A 17,541-nucleotide genomic window follows, 5' to 3' on the forward strand; every position below is an offset into this window, starting at 1 on the left:
CTGAGGAACCATGGCATGGTCTGAGTATATCCCCGTGGCCACTGACCTGGCCAGGGACCTGGAATTGCCCCATCCCTGCAGCACCGGTGACTTCCATCATCGCTGCATGAACGCATGCCTGTGAGGTGGGGGAGCATCAACTCCACTGCTGGATGGTCTCCTGCAACAGCCACCCGTCCCCTGAATGCTGCTGGCACCCTCTCTGGGTGCCCAGAGAAAGCCCAGCAGGATGGAAGCATGTCCCCCACCACCTCCAGGGCCACCAGGGCCGTGCACCATCTCCAGGGCTACCAGCAGCACCGGAGGCAATACCTTGCCCACCTTGGGCACTGCAGGCATGATGCTTTGTGCACTCCCCCCTGGTGCCTTTGGGACCTCAGAAAGGGCTGTGATCCTCTTCACCACTTTGGTGGGGTGCATGGGTCCCCATGCCTGCTGTGGTGGGGGTACCATGCCATGCTGGGCTGTGCCAGAACACACACACGCACAACTGCAGCCAGTGCAACCCCAGCACACTGGAATTACCCCAGTTAAACCAGTAAAACCAGTTGGAGTCTTTCCCTGTGAGGCCAGTGCAGTCCAATAAGCCTGGTGCACAGTCTGAACGCAGGACTAAACCCAGCACAGCTCCAAAGCGGGGCTTAATTCAGGGCAATGCAAATATGGGATTATACCACACTTAGCCCAGGAGAATTAAATCCCACTCAGCCCAGGAGGAGAATTAAATACAGTGCAGTCTAAATGTGTGGTTAAACTCAGCCCAGCCCAGGAGTGGGGCTAAACCCAGCTCAGCCAGAATGTGAGGCTGGACCTAGCACAGGTCAGACATGTGGTTATGCCATCCTAACATGGGGTTAAACTTGGTACAGCTCAATTCAAACACAGGGTTAACCTCAGCATAGCCCAGTCATGGGGTTACACAGTTCAAATGTGGGGCGAAGCCAAATGCAACCTGGGAGTGGGGTTAACCCCAGCTCAGCCCAAACACAGGGATAACCCCAGCATCGTCCAGGGAACCAGTTATCTCCACAGCCAGATACAATGCACATCTCCATCCAAACTACACCAATCCCCTCCAACATCCACTGGTGACACCCAGCTGACCACAGCCCCACCGGTGTCCAAAGCCAAGCCCAAACCCCTCCATAACCTGAGGGTCACCTCTCTCCTCTGTGGAGCCAGCAGCTGCCAGCAGTTCCTGGTGCTGGGGGGCTCCTACACACCTCAGCATGCCAGCAGCACCACGGAGGTCAGGCTCTGCTCTTACCCCAGCCGGGAAACTCCCACCCCAACGCCCTGATTTCCGCTCTCCTCTGCTCCATCCTGTGGGAAGAAGTCTCTGGCTCCCAGTTGTAACTGGAGGCATCGGCAAGGGCCAAAACAGCGAGGGCTCTGTTAGCAGCCAGCAGCCCTGACACTGTGCCAGCTGGCAGCGCTGCATTCCGAGGGGGGGAGAGAAGGGGCGCCCCCTCTCCATCCCCATCCCCACACTCCTCTCTCCGAAGCCACGTGCCAGAGACATTCCTAAAAATAATCTCCTGGCTGTAAAGAAACCTAGCAGTGCTGTAGCTGTAGTGCTGGTGGGTTTCTTTACAGCTTGGAGATTATTTTTAGGGTGGAGGCATGGAAGTTGGTGGGAGGGGGTGCTGCATCCCACTGTCCTTGGCATATGGTTGCAGGACAGGGATGGGTACAGTGCTGGATCTGGGGACACGGGTGGGACCTGCAGCAGAGAGCTGGGCCACCCTGTGATTACAGCAGGGTGGGAAAGGCTTTTTCTGTCCCAGGAACATTTTGGGATTTGGGACATTTTTCTGCTCCTGGGCTCAGCCCAGCCTGGCAGAGAATTCAGTGAACACGCAGCTCCCAGTACGGCAGAGAAGGCGGGTACCAGCCTGCAGCCTGCCCCCCAGGACCACCTGCATCTCCTAGACCAAAGTTCCCCCATAAGCTGGCCCTGGAGCTGATACAAGGGTGCATGTATCCATATATGTAGGGGACAGACGTAAGTGTACATACCTGTGAATGACCCAGGCACACCCAGCTCCTTCTGATGCTCCTGATGAACTCCAGCCTGGGGCTGGGAACTCTGATCAGGAGCGGAGCCCCACAGGATCCCCCATACACGATGCTCCCCCTTCCCTCCCCCTGCTCCAAAGCTGGCCAGAGCCCAGAAGCCATCAGGCTCAGCTCCATCCCTGAGGCACGAAGGCGCACGGGTCAGCCAAAACACAGCAGGGCCAAAATAAACAGCTCACCTTACACAAATGCTCCCCCAGCTAGCAATTTGCTGTCAGTCCTTGTGCAAAACAAAATCCCTTTTGGGCAAGAGAGGGATTTCAGGAGTCATTAAGGACCACCTGGGCAGCCAAATAAAGCCATCACCAAGGGGTGGCCCAAATAAAGCCACCGCCAAAGGGTGGCCCATTAACCTTTTGTACACCACCAGCAGAGTCCCTGCGGGAGCAGGGCAGGGGGATGGAAATTGCAGACCTCCGACAATGTGTGATGTGGGGATAATGGCACCAGTCTCCTTCACCTGGTGGGATAACCATGACCTGCCTTCTGCAAGCTTGGAGCCAACCCTACCTGCTTTCACAGAATCATTGAATAATTAAGGTTGGAACAGACCTCTAAGATCATTGAATTTGCTATGTGGAGGCAGCTCAGGGGAGGCAGGAGGGTGCAAGGCACATGGCAGGAAGAGAGGCTGGGAAGACACCTCATTGGGGGCAGCATCTGTGCCCCCACACCACACTTCTTATCAATCAGACGGCAGTCCCCAAGCCAAAAGGAGCTGGAAACATGGCAAAAAGTGGAAAGACAGGGAAAACCTGGGGGCTGTAGTACAAGGCCAGAGGACGGGGGCTGAGCCCTGCTGAAGTTGAGAAGGTTGGAAAAACACCGTCCGGCTCATTTTTTGCTAGGGGAAAAAAAACCGGGCCAAGTTCTGAAAGATTAAGTGTGATCGTATCCAAGAGGGGGAAAGCAGGGCCATGCAATGAGTGTGCTGACACATCTCCTTCCTCAGTGCTGGAGAGAAGCCCCAGCCCAACTCAGGGCCAGCTCTGTTTACAGGCTCCTATTGTCTCTCTTTTTTCATTTGGATTCCCCCCCTCCACTGTTATAGTTCAGAGTAAACAAAAGCAAGCAGCCTCTCACTCCAAACATTTCAGCCATCCCAAACTTTCTCTGGAGGGGGGCTGCCCATGGAATTTTCCTCATCCAAAAGAATTTCGAAATGTTCCCATTGCAGCCTGCTCTGACTGGAGGCCAAGACAGCTCCAAAATTCTTCATGAAATGCTTGAGTTGCCCTGTGCATTGCCACAGCTCCGGCTGTGCCCCAAAGCCCCCCAGTGCACAGGGATATCCTCTGGCTCCACCAGAGGGGCACAGAGGCACACAGAGGCACATCCCAGCCTCCATAATTCCCCACAGCTCATCCCATTCACCTGAAGTGAAACAGCAGGCCTTGGTGAGCCTGGATCCTACCTTTTCATATTTTAAGCTGATACTTCAGTTCTTATGCTCCAAGTCAGCAGTGCTGGTGCAAAGTACTTGGGTGCACTGGGGGGTATGTGTGGCAATGCACCTCAAGAAAACACAGTATTTCCCTTTGCAGGCAGCACCTCCATAGCACCAGGCAGAGGGTGCAGAGCTCCTCCTGGGACTGATCAGTGGCACCTCGAGCACCAGGAGCGCAGTTTGCAGCGGTGATGCCTCCTCAGTGCTGCCAGGTAACCACAGAGGCAGGCAGACAAGGAAGGGAGGGTACGCTGTACACATCCCTGAGGATGGAGGGGGGGCACAGCACTGTGCCCTGCACACCCCTGGGAGATGGGGTGTAGAAGGGAGGACAAAAGGTACTCCAGAATGAGCCAAGTGATGGGTGCCACCTAAGTGTGCTGCTGCTCCCTGGCGCACAGCATGCTGTCAGGGTATGCATCCTGGTCCCTTCTGGGAGGTAGGACCCCAGCGTGGTCAAGGAGAGACCCCCAACAGCTCTCTTGGCTCTGGCTAAGTACAGATATGAGATGAAACCCATGAGACCCTGGCATCAGGGTGTCAGCACTGTGCAGCCCGCTGGTAAAGGGGGCATTGGAAGCGGACCCTGAAACAACTGGAAGGGGAAGAGCCCAGCTAAAAAGCCCCACAAAAAAGCCAGCAGTTGCAGGAAGGAGCACCTAAAGCTCAGTCCAGCATGGATTTGGATGTCAATGCAAGCCACTGGAGTGGCCTGGCATGCTGAAGTCCCTTGTTTGCTTTCCAGAACAGTCTCTGAATGGGTGTCACTGGGTAGGTCATCCTGCAGCCCAAAACACACCCCGGCACGCTGGAGAACCCCCACATCCTCCCTCTCTGGGCACATGCAGATTTTGGGGACCGCAACCCCTTGATGAACATGCTGTCACCTCAGGAAGGCAAAACACTGCTGGTATCTGCTGCACCTCCCACCCACAGCATCCCACCCGGGATGGACACCGAGCCCCATGCCACCACAGCAGCACTGGCAGGGAGGAGATACCTCAGCTCCACGCTGGGCTGGAATCTTGCTGTGGGATGGGGCTCTGCTGGGTGCCCCTGCTGCCTCTGCACCATCTCCCTGAGCCGCCTTGCTGGGTTCTCCTCCTCCACGGAGGTTGCTCAGTGGTTTGGCGTGGGAGCGGTCCTACCCCCCCATCCCCAACAGCCCCCTCCCCTATAAAGGGGCCAGGCAGTGGCTGTGTGGGGAGCAGAGCCCCCGACACAGCAGATGGGGTCTGTAAAGTGAGGCTCCCCCAGGTGTGTTTGCCTTGGCCAGGGCTCAAGCCCGTCCAATTAGAGCTATAGAAAACATATCTTACAAAAAAACGAGGGGGGAAAAATAATCCTCTCCCCTGTGCTGGGGCCCAGGGTTTGGCCGGGGTTTCTCGGCAGGCCAAGCACAGGCAATACAGGCTCCGCTGGCAGCAGCCTGGGGAGGGCGGGATGTTTGTGGATATTAAAATGCACTCGTAAAATAGAATAAAAGGGCAGCCTTGTTTCAGAACGAGTCTCCAAGGCTTTCCCCTCTCCCGTCATGCTTGGCACCTGGCCGGCAGCACGAGCAGCTCCCCCTTCCCACAGCTCCCTCAGCCATCCCCAACTCGCCCAAGGGCTGAGGTGCTGTCAGCGAGACCCCAGCCCTCATGGCGTGAAGCTCATCATCTCCAGGAGGGAGCAGATTTGGGAGGGCCCCCCTCTACAGCTACCCATACTGGGTCACGTTACAGCTGTGCTTCTGTAAAACCCACCCTTGCACATCCCTTCCTCAACGCCTCCGCAGCTCCCTGCTTTCCCTTGTCCACTGCCCTGCCTGCATGGAGCCAAGGCTGCCTGGCCCCAGCTGCTTGGCAGCAGCCACATGGCAGCACCACTGGTACTCCACTGCTTGGCCTCTCCCTGCCTCCCTGCTGGAAGTAAAATAAGCTGGATGGTCTTGTGGTCAAGGCTTAAAATTATTCACAGGCACTCAACACCCAGTGCCCACTCAGAATGAGGCATACCATTGTCCCATGGGGCTCTCCACATTCCCAGGGACCCCCTAAATCTCTGGAGAAGCCCTCTCCTTGGGATATGTCCCCAAATCCATCCGTGAAGCAGGATGCTGCCTCTCCACAGCATCGCCTCTGCCTCCATGCTGCCATGTCCGGCCCTGGAAAGTCACAGCAGCAGGCTGGGAAGCAGTTGCAGGCACCAGCCCAGCAAAGGTGGCCCCATCCTGGCCCACCTGCTCAGCTGGAGATGCCCAGCACACATCTGGCTTCACCACAGCCTTCTGCTCCCCTTCCCAGCTTGTAAAGGAGGGGACTGTGGGCTGCGAGCCCAGACGCACCCCCCATCCATCCCTGACCCCATCCCTGTCCCCTGTACTGGCTCTCCAAGCCCCCGTGCCCCTGCCCCACGGGGACCCGAGGCACATCCCATCATCCCCAGCCGCGGCCCAAATGACTAACGCCCCGGCAAGCGAACCGGGTGCCGTCGGGGCGAGCAGGGCCCGTCCCTTGGCCGCTCTCCCTCCCCGCAGCGGTGAAATCACGTCTGGAGAAAGCCCGGGGACTGAGGCGCCGGGGGCCCCCCCGCTGCTTCCCAGCGAGGATGCTGCTCCCCGCCTGCTGGCCGGCCGCCCCCACTCTGCAAACCCCACATCCCAACAAAGGGGTGCTCCAGGCATGCAGCCTGCAGCACAGCCTCATACCTCATCTCCTCCTCCTCCTTGCTCCAGATCCCACAGCAGCATCCCAGCTGTGGAAGTGGCTGTGAGATGCGGAAATGCAGCAGCAAGCCCCAGATGCTCATAAAAGTGCTCCCGGGGAGTGGGCAGGAGCCTCTAATCTCCCTCTAACTTCTGTAGACGCGCCAGAGGCTGGGGGGCCATCGGGGATGGAGGGGGTACCCCTCTTGCTGACACACCACCCCGCCACGGCAGAGCAAGCTGGCTCATGGAAGGAGCTGGTGGCTCGGGCTGCCTGGGACCAGCCCTGGGCAGCAGCAGAGGGGACAGGGAGGGACGGGCCACCAGCACTCGGCCTCGGCCTGGCCGGCGGCACGTGCCGGCTGCGACGGGGGGTGACTGACGCGGCTCGGTGAGCGCCTCCGCCCGCACGGGAGCGTGGCTCCGCGTTAGGGTTTAATTATCCGCCTTCCTCCGCAGCCCATGCTCTCCTCCGCCTGAACCGCCACAGGGACCCCGGGAATGTCGTCCATCCCCTCCTGGCCGGGGCTGCTGGCATGGAGCGAGCAGGGCTGCGGCGGGGAGCTGGCTGGGAGCACGCCGAGGCTGCAGCTGGGGGCTATAAAAAGCACGGCTGTGGTATGCAGCGAGGCACTGAGAGGGGAATAAAATAAAATCAGGTGGTGGATGAGTCGGGTGCTTGCTTCTGCACCAGGTCTGGCGACCGTGCTGCTCCCCATCATCCCTTCCCTGCTCCCTGCCCGGCTGACAGCCTGGTGAGGCTGGGGCAGAGCGGAGAGCTGGGACTTGGCAAAGGGTGGAGGACGCAGGGCTGAGTTGGCAGGGAGTGGAGGGGGTCAAGGCTGAGGAAACAATCGCTGGCTCGGGTACACGGGCTCCTGCCCGGGATGGAAGCATTGCAGCCACCCCTTGCCCAGCTCAGAGACGCCAGACCCGGGCATTCAGGCTTCTGGCAGTTCGTACTGGAGGATTAACCGTGCACTGATTGACGGCCAGAGCTGCCTTTGCCAGGAGGAAGCCCCACCATACCCCAGCACCCGGATCCTGGTGGGGACCTCATCCAGAGGGGACAGTAACGCCTCAAGCTGGGGACAGAGAGGGCTCCCCTTGGGCCGGCAGGAGCTCCCTGCTCAGGGACGTGCCGTGTTTGCACATGTCTGAGCAGGGGAAGGTCAGATTAATTTTAAACTTGAATAAACAAGGAGAGAAGGCAATGCCAGAGCTCGCCCTTCCCAGTAGGGATGCCCAGCAGCAGAACATAGCACCCGCAGTACAGCTCTGCCCTGCCCAGGGGTTCACATCCCCCTAAGAGAGCTGGAACAGACCCACACCCGGGGGCCTCCCTTTTCCACAAGGAGCTCCCAGCTGAGTCAGTGCTGGCAGCAGGGAGAGCAGCTCCTGCTTGATTTTGCAAGATTCCTCTGGTCTCCACGGGGAAGTACCCACTCTGGGACCCCCATCCCACTGGGAACAGTACCAGGGCTTGCCTGTTCCCTGGCCACAATGCACAATGCGGTCTTGGGAATGAACAAGGAGGAGAAAAGAAAATGGTAAAATTGTTTGTAGGTCAAGAGGAAAATGGAAAAAAATAAAGTTTGTGTTTTTCATGCCAAAAGGAAAATGAAAACCAAAACATTTTGTTCTAAATGATAGGCCTTGTTTAGTTTTCAGTGGTTTTACTTTTTTAAAAAGGTTTGAGTTAAATCGAGCTAAATTTGTCTTCCAAACATTACCTTGGGGCAGGGAATAAAATAAATCGGAAAAAAAAAAAAAAAAAAAGAAGGATAAATCAAAACATCTCATTTGGAAAATGTCAAGAGCAAAACTCCACGGCTTTTCCAGCCTGGGAGAACCGCAGCCGGGCGCTGAACCCAGCCTCGGTTCACAACTTGTGACGGCCCCCCCGAAGCAACTTTTTTTCCCGGAAAATAAAGCAACTGATGTCTGGCATGGCTTGTGCCCTGGTGCCCAGCTCCCATCAGGGATGTCCCCACTGCCCATGCTGGTCCCCAGCACCTTCTGGAGCATGGAGAGACCCTGTTACAATCGGCAGCCGTGCGCATGAGCCGAGTAAGAGCTGAGCTGCTCTCCAAAACTCCTCTTTAAAATGTCTTTTCTATTAGGTCAGCATTCCTGCGTCGCCCAGGGAAGGTGGTTACGGCCGGCAGCCCGGCACACAGGCTCCTCGGTGCTCGCTGCTGGCTCTCCGACAGCAAGCAGCCTGCCCACGCTATTAAATTACTGAGAAAAATGGATCGTTTCAACAAAAATTAGGTGCAGGAACCTCTCACACAGTGGCAAGGCAAGCTGGTAATTGGACATTCATAGAACTGGCCACAAATGCTGCCTCTGGCTCCACTCAACCCTCCTCTGGTTGTGGTGAGGGATGGTAGAGAGGCATTTGCTGCCACCCCTGAAATGCTGTCACTGATGGAGATGCAGCAGCCACGTCGCCAGCAGCAATGTGAGGTCCCCCACATACCCTAGGAGGGTTAAATGCTGCTGCACGGCCCCTCTGCCCTTGATAGGTGGGAAAAATAAGTGAAAAAAGCTCTCAGAGACCTTCCCAGGCACTGGAGGAAGAAAGTTCTCCATGCATGGCTCACCACCAAGCACCCTGTTGGGGACACGTCTCATGGGGACATAGTTTGGGGATGCAGCAGGACACGCTGCCCCAGCACCATCCCACTCTTACAGCAGCACCCCAGGGGTGAAAACCAAGATGACCTTCCCCACAGGCCTTGCCTTGCTCAAGTCCTTCATCCATCAATCCATCCATCCATCCATCCATCCATCCATCCATCCATCCATCCCAGGCACAGCACCACTGCTGCTCCAGCTAAGATTGAGCTTGGATGATGAGCTTCTCATCATCCTCCCAGACCACTGAGTCCAAGCCTCAGTGCCTTGCAGAGCTCTCCAAGGCATCTCCAGGGCAAACCACCCAGCTCCAGGAGCTGCCAGGGAACCCAATGCATATCTGCAGCCTCCCATTGGGAAGGAGGAATGTGGATGTGCAGCAGATACTCTGAGAGACCAGTCTCTCACACTGACTGCTCCCTGTGCCAGCACAGGCACTGGGGGGCTTCATCTTCCTTGTTATGTGCACTGTTTTTTGGATGCTGGGGTGCAACAACTGTGGGCACAGTCCCACTTGGAGAGGGGAAATGGAGCTGGGCAAAGGATCAGGGAGGCCAGAGAAAACGGAGCTGGGCAAAGGATCAGGGAGGCCAGAGAAAACGGACGCCTCCCCTGGCACAGCCATGCTCCAGCCGTGAAGCTGCAAAACTCAAAGCCAGGATGGGGTGGAGTAGCCTCAAGGGAGCCATGAAACAGCCCGGCGGGAGCCTTGCAGGAGCTAAAAAAATCAAAAGCAGCCGAAGCACCGAAGAACCCCTGGGGTTGCGTGTTGGCCCTTGCAAGACAAGGATGGAGCAATAGCTGGTTGGGTCCACCAGCTCCTCCTAAGCCTTGAGGCCTCAGGCAAAACTCATGGAAAGCAAAGACTCCTGCAGACCTCCCCAGCAGCCAGGGGCTGGCCCTGGCCCTGAAAGGAAGTCTGGGGAGGTGCCAGCTGGCCTGGGCACCCTGCGTGACAGAAGCTTTTGCAAAACCAAGCCGGGCCACTGCAGCTGGGCCATCCCGGGAGACCTTTGCAGGGCTGTTGCAGCACAGCTGTTGTGAGCTCTGTCGCAACACTGGCACGGCACTGGGCTGGACCACAATGAAGACCCTTCATGACAGCGCTTTCGGCTTTTCCCTGTCTATTTTTGCAGGAAGGTAAGAGTGGATTTACACCTTTCTCGATGTTACTGAATTCAAAAGGCCCTGATACCCTAAAAAGGGGCTGGTGATGTGCCGATGGGACTGTTGGTATGGCCAGGATGAAAGCCTTCTGTCCCAAAGGAAGCGTATGGTGAAAGCACAGGAAGGCAAAGGAAACAGCTGGACAGGCCCAGCCACGCCAGCCTGGGGGCTCCAGGGATGTTGTGCCAGCCCCACTGCCTCCCACGTGCTCTTCTGTGAGGACATCCACACCCCTTAGGCTGCCAGCAGGATGGTAGGCAGCAGCCCTAAGGCTGGTCTGGAGCTCCCCAAGGTGGGACAACACTTAGCTACAGCTGAGCACAACACTCATCAAAGTTAGCGGGTCAGAAGATCCTCCCCAAACTGCTGCAGAGATGATGGTCCACCAAAGCTGGAAGCTTCCTCCTTCCCTTCTTCCCCTAAGTGTGTCATCAGCACTGGCTTCTCAACAACAGTTGGCATTCCTTGTTTACACTTTGGGAGGTGAAATAAACCAGAATATGCCCAAATGATTTTTTTCCCACCATCAGGATTTCGTTAGATGATGAACTGAGCTCTTCCACCTCTCCCTATGCGGCAATCTCTGCGGGTCCGTAACAATCTTCATTAGGCAGATTCTATTTTGGCCGTTTCCATACTGAAAGGAATGGACTAGAGCTGAGCAGCCTCTGAGGAGCCTCAGGCTGATTTCCAAAGTGCTTTCAGCATCCTCCCTTCTCCTGGGCAATGCACTCTTGGCTGCATGAAGGCCATTGCTACCTGCATGGGCCAGCCCCATGCCCGACCATGTCAGATCTCCTGAGGTCCCTCCAGCCTCCTTGTCCTCCCCAAAAGCATCTTTAGGAAACATGTACAAGCAGGTGGATGTGATCTTCCCCTGCACAGACTCTTCCAAAATTCCTCAAAAGCCTTTCAGCAATGACCAATGCCTGCTGGAGCAAGCCCAAGCTGTGCTGATCAGATGTGACCAATGTGACCACAGTGAACAGTCCTGGTAAGATGGAGGCAAATCAGGTCTTGACAAATTTCTTGTCCCTCTTCTCCTGGATGCCCCCAACCTAAACACCAGAGTGGGAGGAAATATTTGTCAGCTTTTTTTTGCCACATCCCAGGCTCGTACCACTAGAGAGAAGGAATTGCACCTTCCAGCCCAGCTATCCACCTGTACCAGAGAGCTTGGCAGATGCTCCAGGGGGTGCTGTGACCTTTCAAAAGAGTCCAAAGCTCACCCCGTCCCACTCCCATGCGAGGATGACTCAGAGACCTGGGAAGCAGCCAAACTTGAGAGATAATTCCTATTTACACATTGATCCTTGACACTGCAAACCTGCTACTAATCGCCAAAGGAATTTTTATTTTTCCATGGAAAAGGTGCATGGGAATCTGGCTGTTGGACAGACAACTGCAACAACAACTGCAACAGTAACTGCAAGGCATCTGTGCCCTTCCCCACCTTCACAACCTGGATGGGAGAAGAAAACCATCACTAGGAGGTGCAGAGAGGTTTGCTGGTAGGAACTTGGGTCATAGGGTCATGACATCCCCAGCCAGAGAGATTTGGTGATTTTCACACATTGCGATGCTGTTGTAACCACAGGAACACTTAGAAAAACCAAAAACTCTCTGAACATCCCAGCAAGCCACCTCAGACATCCCAGGGCTAATCCCTGACGCTGGCATTGTATCAGCATCCCAAATGCTGCTGAAGCCCCAGTGTGTTGCCTACAGGGAAGAGCTCCCATACCATCCAAGCACAGTCCTTGACGATATCTTGGGCAGGGGCAGAGCCACCCTCTTTCATGCCTAAACAAGAGGAGGGGAAACAAGCTGTGAGAGATGCCAAAATTTTCCAAAGGGAGAAAAGCAGAGACACAAGCCGGCACCTGCCCCCTCCTGCGGGAAGCATCTAGCAAGGGGTTTTCCTCTAGAGCCAAACCCGCGGGAGAAGAGGAGGCAAGAATCCTTTGGCATGCTTAACCTAACGAGGAAGCTATAAATATAGCAGGGTAAACACCGGAGAGGGAGAAGAGGTCTTGAACTAAAAGCACAATGTTGGCACAAACCCACAGGGGAATAAGCTCTCCAGGAACGCATTCGGCAGGAAACCGGAGGGAGGTTGAGGCCTGTGTGAGCAGGAAGAGCCTGGAGTTGCCTTTGAACAAGAGCAGAGTAGAAAGAAAGGGTTTGAACTGAGTGCTCAGCTAGTTCATGGCAGGTGAGGATGCCACGCGCTGTTACCACCCGTGAGGGTTTCCCCACTCAGGATGGTCCAGGTGAGCCGTGTGAGACGGGCAGGGGAGGCAGGACACCTTCATGTGGAGGCTGCAGGTGTGGGCTGCCTGGGTGCCCACCTAGCATGACAGCTTCTGATAAACCCAGCAGCTGCAAAGGGGAACTGCTGCTGCTGCTGCCACGATGAAAACGGCGGGGAGACTTGCTGTGCTGTGAGTCATTCATTCATCCTTCACAAACAGGGCCTGCACTTGGCCAAGCATCCTCCTCCCCCCGCCGCTGGGACAGCTTGCTGGGACAGGGAAAAAGTGGCTTATTAGATATAATCAAGTCAAGTTTTCCCCTCCCTGTGAGGTTCCTCTTCCTGGAATAGGAAGCACAAGGCCAGAGCGGCTTTTCTTCCACCTTCCTGCAGGCTCTGCCTGTAGCTGCACCCTCCAGGGAGCCCTCCCCACCACCCTGCTGAACCCCACACTCCCTGTTCACCCACCGCTGGTGACAACCAGTCCTGAGCACAACCCTGCTGTCACCAGTCAGACCCTGTCCCCCACCAGTCCCACTTTGGCTGCCAAGGTCAGTTCACAGCTCCCTGGAGAGCACATATTGCCCCTTTCATTTCCCCCCAAAAAGTGCCAGGTTGGTGGGGGAAAGGGTGTGTGGATGATGAAGGGGCATTGTGGCCATATCTCATCCTTGTCCCCGCCACAGGAGGGCCTCCACCAGCTCCCAGCTCCCTGTGAAGCTCCTCTCCCTGCGCCAGGCTGGGATGCCATGTGCCTCAAGTCACAGCACACGCAACCTCGCTGCGACCTGCCCTCCTATAAACAGCAGAGTGCAAATGCACCACCTCCTGCTGCAAACACAACAGCCAGACATGGGGCAGGTCACCTCCCGGCACACAAAGTGCTTGGCCAGCCCCAGAAGTCTCAGCTCTGGCTATGCCACCAATGCCACTCAGTCCAACACCATTTTGTGTGCATGGAAACACATCTGTGAGCTGCTGCAGCTCTGGGTTTCTTCCCATCCATGGGGACCAGGCACAAGGCGCCCTTGGGCCCCGTCTCAGAGGGGTCTCAGTTTGCTGACAGTGATGTCCAAGCCAAGCTCAGCCCCATGGCCCTCTCTGATGGCCTTCACCAGCCCGGAGGCAGAGCTTGGAGGGGACCTGGTGGGTGGGTGACACAGCCAGCCTCTGAGAGTGGTGGTGGGCACAACCCAGAGCTGGGCACTCATCACGGCTGGCACAGGACAGAGAAGCTGGGATTGAGACAGCATCCCGGGGCAAGGAAGGACAAGGCAAGCAGAGCCCTGCCAGCGCCCGCGCATGGGAAAGCGCCTCTCTCAGCGCCTCTCCTAATTGGGAGCAGCTTTTCCCTGGACCCCCCAGGAGAAGAGGGGGCCCTGTCAGGGGGGGCGCTTTGCCTGGCATTCCAGCCTTTCTCCAGAAAACTCCCTTCAGAGACATTAGGGGTGGCAGTAGGAAACGGGGGGAGGGTGGTTTGTGGAGGCTGGAGAAGGGGCTCAAACATCCCACCCCAGGAACATCAACCCCCCGAGCATCTCCGGGCAAGGCGGAGGCGCGGAGGGCGGAGAAGGGGGAGCAGCACTGGGTACCCACAGGCAGCCGGGAGGGACGGGGAGGGCAAGTCCCTGGCAGCTGCTTTGCGAGGGGACACAGAGACACAGACATCCACACACACCCGCACAACTTTCTCCACCCGGGCAGCAAACAGCTCCGGGAGCCGCCTGACCGCAGCCGCGCGTCCCTCACCGCGAAGTCGGGGCGGCGGCGACTCGTTCCCCTCGCGGGCCGAGGACCGGGGGACTGTTCCCTACCTTCCTGCGTGGCGCCGCGGCTATGTGTCCATGGCGCTAGCGGAGCGGGAGCCGGGCCGGGAGCGGGAGCGGGGCCGGGAGCGGGGCGCCCGCACCGGGCTGGCTGGGGCCGGTAGCGCAGGCGGTGCGAAGCCGCCGGGGCTGCCGCCGCCGCTCCATTGGAGCAGGGCTCTGCCAATCTGCCGCCGCCACCCCGGGACGCTTCCTGCCTGTGAGCCGCCCCCCGGGACCGGGAGGGATCCGAACCCTCTGCCCGCCGCCTGCCCGGGGTTCGCGGTCCTCCCCGGGGCTCCCCGTCCCAGTCCGGCCGGAGCGCTGGGATGGGGATCCCACCGTGGCACACTGATGTGCGGTGCCCTCCGGAGCGTGGGTGTCCCCCTGAGGCTCAGGAACCCCCCGAGAGTGCACAACCCTCCCCGGTGCTCTTGGAGGTCAGCACCTCCTGCGTTCACCAACCGTGCCTGCCCCCATCCCTGCATCCCGGAGGAGTGGAGGCAGATACGTCCTGCCTGTGACTCAGTTTCCCTGGCCCCCAGGCGGGCCGTTTCTTTGGGGTTTATTATTGTGGTGGTTTATTTGATGGGGAACATGCAGGGTTGAAATCTGGCCGCGGGGTTTGTGTCCCTGAGTTGAAGAAAAGGCTCCTTCCTCCTCGCAGCTTGTGGTGCGTGTTTGCATCCCTCTTTTGCAGGACACATCCACCACCCAAGCTGCTTTCCCTTGGAAATGGGTTTCGTATGCCATTTTATTGCAGTGAAAATTTTCAAGAGGAAAAAAATTTGTTGAAAGTCTGCAACAGGAAACCTGCTGGTGAAGACCTTCTGGGAAATTTCCTCTCCGGTGGCACCTGAGGCCAAGTCTGGTTTGGGGTTTCACCGTGTGATGCTATCAAGGCACTGCTGGAGCCCTGGGATGGATCCAGTGTTTCCCTCCTCTCCAGACAAGCTGCCTGTGCAGAGATAATGGACACAACTTCCAGGTGTGTGCAGCACCCACGCAGCTCTACTTCTGCTGAAAAAACAGAAGGCTCTGTAGGCTGGCAGGAGTGAACAGGGTCACAGATTCCCTCTGCAACCCTACAGTGACAAATTGATCCTTGCCCATATCCAGGCACATCTCTGAACCCTAAAGTAACAAAGAACTACCTGCTGCTGTCCCATCCTATCTCTACAACAGCACAGAAACACGCCCATGAGCTATCCCACTTCCTGTGTATCCATATGGTCATAAACCAGTGTTTTCCTTCATCCCAGCTCTCCCATGCAACCCCACCGTATCAGACTTTGGGAGAGGTGGAGGTTGTGTGTGAGCAGTGCCTGTATTGGCTGCACTGTGAGTGTTGTGCTCAGTCATGGTTGAGGCTTGGCGCCCACATCGCCCAAGGAATAGCCCAATGTGGCACATCTGCTCATGGCTGGGGCTACTGCCTCACCAGCCACATGTGGCCAGTGCCATCCTGCCTGCACTACAAGAGCTGGGGCTGTGCCAAGGCCAAGGATGTCCCTCCTTGAGGCAGCTCACGTGGCCTCTCAGGTGCTTTGCAGGAAGGTTCTGGTTCCACCAGCCTGCGCACATCTGCTCTCAGCTAGCGGCTCATGCGGATTTTGGGAGCCTGGGGATGTAGGAGGGGCTCATCCTGGGCAGAGAGAGGTTTCCTCCATCCAGCTCCAAACTTTCTCCTTCTCACCTCCTGATACTGCTCTGCTCTCTTCAGTCTGCGTGAACTGAGGGATGCTGAGCGTCTTCCAGGATCGGCCAGCTCCTCTGGAAGGAGCGGAGTTGGACGGGCTGCAGCACGCATTTGGCCCTGGGTCCTCCCCTGGGAGCAGACCCTGAGCTTTCCTCAGTGCCTCGTGGTGCTTGCAGAGCACTGGGAGCTGGGCTGCTTGGCGCCAGCGCTGGCTTGGAGCCACGCGCTGCTTTCTCTGCCGCTGCAGTGCTGGAGAACTGAGCCGAGCTGAGGATCTGGGGAATCCCCCAGCTCTGCAGGGCTGGGGCCACCCTTGGGGGTGGGAATCTGAGAGCAGAACTTGATTTGGAGGGGTCTCTGCACAGGGGGTTGGAGCTGGCACTGTTCGTGGTGTGCTGGGAGGAGGGATGCATTGGGGATCTGGAGTATGTTGGGCCACCAGCTCTGAGCAAAGCTAGAGAGCTGCAATGATGGGTGAAGAAGGAGGAGGTTTGACAGTGATGTGGGGTCTGACAGATGAGCAGGGCACTTCATGGGGCTGCATGCACCCTGGGGTCCTTGGGGCTGGACCTCCCTGGCACAGGGCAGCTCTGACATTGCAGCTCTTCCCCTGCTCCATCCTCAGGCTCAGACGAGGATCATGAGCTCCACATGGCTCCCAGCTCCTCCTTTCTGCCATGGCAAAAGGACATATTCAGGCTGTCTGCAGCATCCTGTCCAACAGCTGGTCTCCCTCTCAGCAGCCCAAAAGGACTGAATTTAAGCACCTTTCCTTCTCCTCTGAGCGGAGAGGACACGTGAGCAGATGTCTGGGGGTGATATTACACTACCATGAACCCATGCAGGACAAGCTGAACTGGGCCATCAGTCCGCAGCTTCTTCTGCCTCGCTCCTGCTGTGTGCTCAAAGATGTCCTGAGCTCTTTTGCCAGGAGGAAGCAGTCACATTCATGAACTGGGCCCCCATGCGCCGGGCTTGGTGATGGAATTGAGAGATTTGGGCTCATGAGCTTGAGAGCTGGAGCTGGGCCAGACTTGAAGTGAGATGTGTCATGCTGCTGTGCAGGTGCCCTATCATGATGATGTGCTGAGGGACAGGGACACTGGTCCTCAGCCGTGCTGGCTGAGCTAGCACTTGCTGGATTTCAGCCTGCATGATGTGAGGGGAGCAGATGAATGGATGGAAGAGGACTATGGAGAGTGGAGATGAGTATATCTGAAGTCTGTGGTGTCCTCTCATGGTTTCTGTGCAGAGGAGACTGCCACAAGGTATGTCTCCTCAAGAGCAGGCCTGGCTGATGGTGTGAAGCCTCTCCCGGTGCTCATTTCAGTGCTGCCTGTCTGAGAATGCTCCACAACCCTGTAGCCTGAGCAACGATGGGGCACATGCCCTGGAAGCCAACCCCAGTGATGGTCCCTGATATCCCAGAGACACGGGTGATCATTCCAGAGGTGCAGGTGCCTGCTGGATGCAGGGCATCTTGGGGCAGTGGGGCTGTGCCCCTCAGCACCAGCCTATTTGCCTTGTGTGGGACTTGCCCTGTGAAGCCTCCAGCTCAGCGGCTTTGCTCTGGCTGGCTTGGCATGTGTCCAGGCTCTGGCTGACGTGCTGTGGGCATGGCCCCGTCTGAAGTGCAGGCTTGTTGTGTGTTTACCCTGGCCAGCCTGAGGTGTACAGGAAACCAGAGAGCTCTGCTCCCTGGCTGTCACTTTATTTATTATGGTCACAGCTTGGGCTGCCCACACTGTGAAATGAAGGTAG

General features: G+C 57.1%; 1 protein-coding gene across 4 annotated transcripts in view; it reads right to left on the bottom strand.

Moving 5' to 3' along the window:
- Nucleotides 1-14,215, bottom strand: part of IL11RA (interleukin 11 receptor subunit alpha) — a 32,564-nt gene extending 18,349 nt beyond the window's left edge. Inside the window, exon 1 of one of the 4 annotated variants that reach the window (XM_032096490.1) lies at nt 14,091-14,215. Coding sequence is in view for 1 of the 4 variants with exons in the window: in XM_032096489.1 (XP_031952380.1) it covers nt 6,219-6,260 (42 nt within the window). In the remaining 3 variants the exon portion in view is untranslated. Of the gene's footprint in view, nt 1-6,218; nt 6,502-14,025; nt 14,046-14,090 lie in introns of those variants that run through there. The other 3 variants (XM_032096492.1, XM_032096491.1, XM_032096489.1) reach the window with 3 other exon arrangements.
- Nucleotides 14,216-17,541: the final 3,326 nt, after the last annotated feature.

Source organism: Corvus moneduloides, chromosome Z, assembly GCF_009650955.1.
Source record: "Corvus moneduloides isolate bCorMon1 chromosome Z, bCorMon1.pri, whole genome shotgun sequence".
NCBI lineage: Eukaryota > Metazoa > Chordata > Aves > Passeriformes > Corvidae > Corvus > Corvus moneduloides.